Source organism: Trematomus bernacchii, unplaced genomic scaffold (genome assembly GCF_902827165.1).
Source record: "Trematomus bernacchii unplaced genomic scaffold, fTreBer1.1, whole genome shotgun sequence".
NCBI lineage: Eukaryota > Metazoa > Chordata > Actinopteri > Perciformes > Nototheniidae > Trematomus > Trematomus bernacchii.
This window is the reverse complement of record NW_022987851.1, coordinates 5,572,627-5,581,551: the sequence shown is the minus strand read 5'-3', so window position 1 is coordinate 5,581,551 and position 8,925 is coordinate 5,572,627. Positions and strand designations below refer to the sequence as shown.

The following is an 8,925-nucleotide window of genomic DNA, read 5'->3' as shown; positions in this document are numbered from 1 at the left end:
CAGCAACAATCCCTCCATGTCAGATCACCTGAAAACCTGCACCTTTTACCAGAGAGAGGAGCACACTGAGCCGGTGGCTTTAGTCTGCCTGGGAGAGGTCAGCAACAAGCACAGAGAAGCAAAGCATAAAAGATAGTGCTCATAGTCCCATAGCTCAGTGGGCGGACCACAACACGAGTGATGCCGCGTTTAGAATCACTCAGCTGTGTTACTTGTCCTCCAAATATACAGCTACTGTAGAGCAACAAAAGGGAATGCTGTGCTGCAGTGTGCTTTAGCCCTGCACACATAAACTGAACTGTATTGCAAATAATTCATTTGGGCATGGACTGAATTTCTGAGGATTTTGATGTGATTTACTTATATACATATATATATCATTGTGCATGTAAGTAGGACAAATTGTTTAATATCTATTGATCCAGGGTTTTTACGCCTACATGAACCCTCTGAAGACACTTATTTCACAATTGTTTGAGAGATGTTTGGCATCCTGAGTGGACTGATGTTGTTTGTTCCATCCTATTTCAGTCTTGTGTTGAAAGCATTGTTTGAAAGACACAGGGGAGCTGTTGTTGACTGTTTCCAGCATGACAAGACTGACATCTGCTGGAGAGACGCAGAGGTGCATCCTCTGTTAGGATCATTGACACATGACACATGACACATCATAAAACAGGCTTGGTATTTGAATGCTTAACACAAAATCACATGTCCTCTATATCATATTTAATGAGGCACAACATCACATGGGCTGTGATGACAACTTTGTTTCAAATTTTGACTGTCTTTTAAGTAAAATGAGAATGTGACCCTGACATTAATAATTCTGACTTGCAGTTGGCCTCATTTCTTTTCAGCAGCATACAGATAGTGGAATAAAAAAGAAATATAAACTGTAAAATGTTCTTTTATTAATCAAAAAAGGTGTACACCAAACACATTGTCTCCAATAACTACAGAGTCCCAGACACGTGAGGGTTTCGTAGTTTGTCAATCACCTCGGAAAGCATTTTGTTGCACAGGGCTGCATAGGGATTGAGAACCACAGCCTGTTGTCGAGCAAATTCACTTCCAAGTGCAGCCGCTTTTTCGAAATCTGCCCTGGCTTCATCATTCTGGCAGTCCAACCGACGTAGGAGGCCTCTCTGCACCAGCGCCTGGCAGGACGTCCGTCCAGTGCTGCCGCTCAGAGAGATGGCTCGGTCCAGGTCCCCCAGGGCTCCTGAGGGGAGAGGAGGGCACTGTGAGGCACACACACGTCTCCACTGTTGATCCCCAAAACGTAACATCTTACAGACTGCTCTCATTCTGGGTCTGCTGCAATATTCATTCTGAATCTGGCTGAATTTGTTTTGAAGTACTTTAAGTATTGTAAGTATGTAGTCAGACAAGGCAAGGCAATAAGGCAAGATTATTTAATAGCACCTTTCAACACAAGGCAATTCAAAGTGCTTTACAAAAATGAAAGACATTAAGAGCATTAAGAAACATATTATACAAGGGCATTTAAAAACACTAATTTAAAAGCAAAGATAATAAAACATGAATAACAAAGGTACATGAATAAAAAGTGCAGTGTGAGATACACACATCTGAAATGTTTAGGTCTGACTCTAATCATTGCTGACTTTTTAGCAGAAATAGTTTTCTTTGACCTCACTTTCTTTCTACTTTCTTTTTTAACATATCCTTTAGTTATTTCAAGTGTCATGCTAAACGAACCCCCCTTTGGAGAATTCTAATCTGCAACCCAATATTCAGACAATTCTACGGATCCTGAGTTGATTTGTGTGGCATATACAATTAATTTGCTCCCAGACATTCATGTGGCTTACTAGTTTTGGACCCCATCTGTAGTCAAAAAGTCACCACTTAAGGTCCTTTCAGTATTTCTACTAATCACTTAAGCATACAATAGTGACTTTTGACTTTCTGTTTGATAGGAGCGTCCTCCTACCTAAGGTTAGTTTACGGGCACAACCTCACAAAACCTGCATCTACGGCCATTTTCAAATTATCATTCTAAATTCACTATGATGCACATTCATCGAAAAAAACAAATGTAATTTCAATACATGTACAACAAAGTGACCTTTTTTGATAAATACTATTCAAATAATATTAATTATATAACACTAAATTGCTACTGTGTGTTTTACATCAGTGATTCCGCCAATGCTCAGTTTATATTGCAGGTTTTGCATATTATTGTAAGTGACATGTAGGTGTTTTGTTGGGAATATTCAGAAAATCTTGTTAGTCAGCATGAACAACACCTGGCACCAGGTTGCAGGCAAATTGAAAAGCATCACCTACAATTTCAATGTTAGAAACAGATGATGCAAGTCAAAATGTTAATTCTCCAGGGAGTAAAAACACCACATTCATCATCACAGGTGCCAAATATGTTAAATAATGCAATACATACAAATGGCAGGGGTGAGAAGTGATTATAACTGTTACATTTGTCAGTGGTATGATATAATAATATAATAGTAAGTCTTTGCTTGACTTGAGTGTCAATGGGGTCAGAATATATAACAATGATCTCATAGGCAGGAATTAGGTGAAACTGAGTGAGCAAACTAAGGGAGGTGAATCAAGATTATTATTTTATCCTATTGACAATAAAGAATTGAGCATTTACAGCTTCACTGTGAGCACAGGACAGGTCCAGAGTCAGATGGAAAAACTCCACCAAGGCAAGGCTGCTGGCCCTGATGGTATCAGCCCCAGGGTCCTGAGGACCTGTGCACGCCAGCTGGCTCCTGTTCTCCAGTATATATTCAACCTGAGCCTGCACTTGGAGACCATCCCGGTGCTGTGGAAGACATCATGCGTTGTTCCGGTCCCTAAAAAGACAACTCCTTCTGGGCTCAATGACTATCGCCCTGTAGCACTCACATCTCATGTGATGAAGGTGCTTGAGAGACTGGTCTTGGCCCATCTCAGACCGCAGGTGAGATCATTCCTTGACCCTCTGCAATTTGCCTACCAGCCTCACCTGGGGGTGGACGATGCCATTATTTACCTGCTGCAGCGTGCTCACTCATACCTGAATGGATCGGGTTGCACTGTGAGAATCACCTTTTTTGATTTCTCCAGTGCATTCAACACGATCCAGCCTCGGCTACTGAGTGACAAGCTGCAGGCTATGAGGGTAAACTCGTCCACCATCTCCTGGATTACCAACTACCTCACGGACAGACCACAGTACGTCCGGCTGGGCAGTGTGCTGTCTGATGTGGTGGTTGGTAGTATTGGAGCCCCACAGGGGACTGTGCTGTCTCCTTTCCTGTTCACCTTATACACCTCTGACTTTCTATACAACTCAGAGTCATGCCACCTGCAGAAGTTTTCGGATGACTCTGCAGTGGTAGGGTGTATAAGGGATGGACGGGAGGAGGAGTACAGAGCGCTGGTGGGTGATTTTGTTGAGTGGACTGGAAGAAATCATCTGCTTTTGAATGTGGCCAAGACCAGAGAGATGGTCATTGATTTCAGGAGGAAGAGGACATCTCCTCCTCTGCCCCTGTGCATTCTGGGAGAGGATGTGGCAGTTGTGGAGGTCTACAAGTACCTGGGAGTGCACTTAGACAATGGGCTGAACTGGAGGATCAACACTGACGCTGTGTACAAGAAGGGGATGAGCAGACTCTATTTTCTGAGGAAGCTGAGATCCTTCAACGTATGCAGTAAGATGCTGGAGATCTTCTATCAGTCTGTTGTGGCTAGTGCACTCTTCTTTGCTGCGGTCTGCTGGGGGGGCAGCATCAGAGCCGGTGACACCTGCAGGATCAATAAACTGATCAGGAAAGCTGGGTCAGTCATCGGCATCAAGCTGGAACCCTTTGAAGCTGTGGTGGAGAGGAGGACACTGAACAGGCTGTTGTCCATCATGGATAACCCCACCCATCCTCTCCACCTGCAGCTGGACAGTCAACGGAGCTCCTTCTCCAACAGACTGCTGCAGCTCCCCTGTCTCAAGGACAGATACTGGAAAACATTCCTGCCCACTGCAATAACACTGTACAACAAATCACCTCTGGCTGGAAGAGAACTCTCTGCTCCATAGTTTCTCTAGAAATTAAACCACCTTGTACATTTTACTCACACATAATCTGTTTCATATTTAATACTCCATAATTCCATATATTTTGAATATATATATATTTGTATATATATATATATATATATATAATATCTGTATGTATATTTTCTATTTTGTATTTTGACATGTATATTTTATATTTTATTTTATATTTTATTTTATTTTATTTCTATTCTTGTATATTTTGTTTTATTGTAAAATGCCTTTTATGCTGCTGTAACAAAAACAATTTCCCAATTTGGGATCAATAAAGTACGATCTATCTATCTATCTATCTAACTTCAGACTACAATACAAACGTAATAACATCTGTCCTTAGGCATTTTAATTTTAATTTCTTTAACCAAATTACAAACATGTTGCTTATTGTGTGACCTTTTTTTGAACAAAAATGAAATAACTAACTTAATATATTTTCAATCCAGTCACTGAAACCCAGAGATGGCAAAAGTAAACACATCCTTTACTCAAGTAAAAGTAAAGAAGTATGGGCTTAAGTACCCATACTGTAACTACCAACTGTTTTAAAGAATAACTGACCTCCCTTTATATTAATAGAACAATAATGTCATTGTTAGCAAATGAATGTTTCGATGCTGAACAATGGCAAAATGACAACGTTTTCATTGGTCCCTCTTCTAATGAAGGATACACGAATCTTGTTCAAATCAATAGGCACGCAATGACTCTAAATAATAATGATCACGCCACCAAACACAGATTAAAACTAAAGTAACTAACCTGTTTTGAAAATGTAAGAAGTAGAAAGTACAGGTACTTGTGTTAAAAATGTAAGAAGTAAAAGTAAAAAGTCGTCAGAAAAATAAGTAGTGGAGTACAGTACTGATACCAGAAAAATGTACTTAACCCTTGTGTTGTGTTCAAAATCTGTTACCGTTCATGGTGTTCGCGGGTCAATTTTGCCCACTTTCCCCTTGTGAAACCCTCTGGTTTAGACGTTATGACAAACAGCATGTAGAAAATAACATAACACAAGGAAAACTCAGGGCCTCTGCAGTAGCCTAGCACTGTTGAAAAAGTGCATCAGATAGACACAGCTCTGAAATGGTGTCACGCTGTCCTCAAACTCAACAGTGTGATATGTCGGTGCACTGCGGTGACTGAGGAAAGGGTTATTATTGAGTGTGTGGCATGTACCTGCTGTGTTCCCCAGCAGCCGCAGGGCCTGGGCACGGTTGTTGTAGGCTGAGGCTCGCTGAGGCAGGATCTGGATTGCCTGGCTGAACTCTTGAAGTGCAGCTTGCAAATCCCCAGCCTCTGCAGCAGAGACACCCCGCATCTCCAACTCTTTCACTTGCTTCAGCAACTCTGTGTCAAAGCCACTGTCTGGCAGAGGGAGATAAACAGGTTAAAAAAGCACTCAAACTCAATTGACAGGCACCTTGGCAAGGAGAACACAGAAACGTCACCAAGAACTCAACTTGGATTAAAATGTCATGTTTTTTTTCTAGTCACAGAATCGAATGTGTTCAAATAAATTCAATATGCAATGAAATGATAAACATAAAAAGCTGTGACATGATATGTGTAGACACATCAAGTCAGAGGCTCACGCTTACCATCATCAATTAATTCCTCCTCTTGGTTCAGGCCGGGGACGTCTCCTAAGGGGCTGGTGGGACTGAATATAGCCTGGAGTACAGCTCTGTCATGTGCCGAGGCCATCTTTGTGTTGTATGTGAAGAAAACAAAGACAGAAATCAAGACAACTGAATTACAGCTGGGAGGAGAATTCTTCCTCCCCTAACTTCAGCCATTTCCACCAGCCAATCAAAGAAGGGGGCGGAAGCAGAGGTGGACTTTGAGCTTTGCCTTCACTGAGTACATCTGTATTTGGTTAAGTCAAAAATGCAGGTCAGGCCGGCACGCTGCAGAGCTGCTGCTGTTTTCGGGGAAAAAGGTCTCAGAGATATTCTGAAGATCTGACAGTTTTTTTTTTGAAAACCTTATTGGATTTATCAAATACCTTGTTTAAAAAAGAGATGCCCGGAGTTCCTGTACAGTTAAAGCAGTTTATATGGACAGAAAGCATACATTTATGAGAAAATCAGTAACTGTTACAGGATCTCTCATGCAAAGCCCTGGCTAATTTTGATTTAGGATTGGTTAAAGCATGGGAAGAGGTATTTCCCTGCTCTCCAAGGAGTACCGCAAACACAAAATCTCTGGTTGATTTTTTACCAACCCAGCAGTAAACGGGGCCAGCTCCACAAAGGCCTGACTGCAATTACCAATGCCACCAATAATTTTTCGCTTCAGTAGTTTAAAAGTTGCTTTATTGTGTTTGTTGCTGTGGTTCATTGTTATGACGTTTTGCTTATCAAGGGGATTTTCTCGGTCTGATCTGAACAGCCAAAGCAAGTGTGCAAACCCACAATGGGTCAACAAGTGACTTAGGAGTTTCATCATTCTAGTGGTGGGTTTCCATTAAAAAAGTATGTCAATAAACAACATCCTAGCCCCAACTGTCTGTAATAATAATCAAGTGCAACCCTCAGATAGCCAGGTGCAGACTTTGTGGGCCCAGACTGTCCCAGGCAACCATTACAAAGCTAACTTTCATAGCATGGTAGTTGAACGTTTTCCCAGTATCAAACTAATGCTGCTTTGGTTGTGAAAGTCAAACTATGTTATCTACAATACTAAGACCACATGTACAAAAATATCTTCATACATTTTGTTACTTCCTATCTGGAACATAAGCCAGCGTGGCAGCTCCATCACACAGATCAATCTGGAGTGGTGGAGCTCTCTGGAACAGGCTATGTATGGATGAACAATTTCCTCGTATTCACTGGAAAGCTCCAGTGAATGGAGCAATTAATCAGTTTCAGTCTGATAATCAGCAACAGGAATCCAATATCGTTTAAAATCCTTAACAATGGGGAACCATTACTGAGCAAGTTCTGGATGCAACTTGTGATTGCAGCCTTTCAGAGTAAGGCTGACACATCTGACACATCAGACCGATAAAGGAACACTATACATTCTACCACTGAGCTGTTGCATTGTGACCTCCAGAGCAATCAAACTTTCCCAAGGGAATTGTCCATTTGCTCATCATCACCAGTATTTTTACAGTGCTGGCATCAGAGTATAACAGCTCTGTAACTATATTCTGTCATGGGAGATATCACCACGAAATATTATGGCTAAAATCCTGCCTTCTTCTATAATTGCTGACTTGAAGGTTAATGCATTTTGAAGACTTAGTATGGAACAATCTCCTCTCATTTAGTATTTGATGGTGTCTTGTGTCTACAGTCAAATTAGAACTAAGCTCCTATATTCAAATATATGGTGCAAAAACCATTATACTTGCCTAAAAAAATACAATAAATCAAATAAGACTGTTAAGTTTTTAATTGTATAGATACAAATGTCAAAGGAAATGGTTGCATAAAGATATGAATTGAATTATTACTACAGCATGTGCAGTGTCTCTGATGTTTCTTCTGTCTGTGAAGTACCAGATAGCTCTATCTCTCCGGGTTCAAAACATTATTCAAATGAAACTGTCTGAGGAGTAAAAATCTACTTTTGGTTCAACTGTTCACATGTAATACTGTGAATAGAGTTCTCAAATAGATACTGCCTTTGCTGAAGAAGTTACAAGCCAAAACAGCACAATGCACCAAAATGACGTGTGATACTAGTCCAGATGTATGTAAAGAATTTGTTCTACAGTCTTTGGGGGGCACTTTTGCGTGGTAACCTTGCTCAGACTACCATATGTTACTAGTTATGAGGAATAGTATATAGAAATTAGGATTTACAACCATAATCTGCCGAATGGCTCAAAAATATATTCTGAAAGTAAAAGAGAGACGACAGGAAAAGCATCACCAAATCAACAGAAAATCAGTGTTTACAACAAATGAGTTAAGTTACAATGGTGAAAATAAGCAATTTGGTTATTGTGGGATCTCCACAGCAACAGACACGGGTATGGAGGCCAACAAATAACTGTTACTAAAATAAGTGTTTCCTCATGTAACCAATGGAAGATAACAGCACCAACAGGGAAAATCTGAGAGCAGCCAAAGTAAGTGATAAGATGACAGGTAAGATTGCTAGAAAAAAGTACAACTGAACATAGAAACAGAATGGCTTGTCATAGTTCTCATTGGCTTAGGAAGTAACAGCAAGTGTCTCCAACAAAGTGTGTAAGTGAGTCACAGAGATGAAAACGGTTCCAGCTCAAAGCCTTTTCCAGTTGTGTCCAATTACTGTCAGCAGTGATCTGGAACAAGAAAGAGCTCATGGAGGTATGTGCTTTTGAGACCTTTAAAAGGACGAGGCAGATCTGATGTTGAAGGATAGCAGGCGGAACAAAAAGTTTGTTAAGAAAATGGTCTCAAGTTGTCAAAGATTTTGATTTTGTACTTTTGCAAAATGTAATCTTTTGTGCAGTTGGTTTTAGTTCACAGAGGATTTGGTTCAGTTGGTACTTAGTTGCAGCCTTAGTGTTTTATTGAACATGGTATAAAGTTAACGTCATGTACTTTTTCTAAAATAGTTTCAGGCCTGTAGGGCATATGCTACAGTTACAGATAAAATGCATTATACATTGCCAGTTCGTTCTTTGTAATGCCGACAGTGGAGATGTGACTGATTCCTGGATGAAGGCCTGTGTATTTTGTATAATGACCCAGCTACAGTTCTGAGTCAGTCGTTTTTAGATATTGTATGCAAAGGTGTATATGCACTCTCGCACTCTGCTAGTTGCCTTTCAAATGCAAACAGGGTCAGATGATGGAGTGGGTGAGAAATAGATGTGACGGCATATG

At 40.6% G+C, this 8,925-nt stretch overlaps 1 protein-coding gene across 1 annotated transcript; it reads right to left on the bottom strand.

The window, feature by feature from the left end:
- Nucleotides 1–894: 894 nt before the first annotated feature.
- Nucleotides 895–5,859, bottom strand: ttc36 (tetratricopeptide repeat domain 36). Its single transcript, XM_034113257.1, has 3 exons — nt 5,695–5,859; nt 5,273–5,461; nt 895–1,225 (listed from the first exon to the last, which is right to left on the bottom strand). Exons 1-3 carry the CDS (start codon nt 5,798–5,800, stop codon nt 957–959), a joined length of 564 nt encoding a protein of 187 aa, XP_033969148.1. The 5' UTR covers nt 5,801–5,859; the 3' UTR covers nt 895–956.
- Between the last annotated feature and the right edge of the window lie 3,066 nt (nt 5,860–8,925).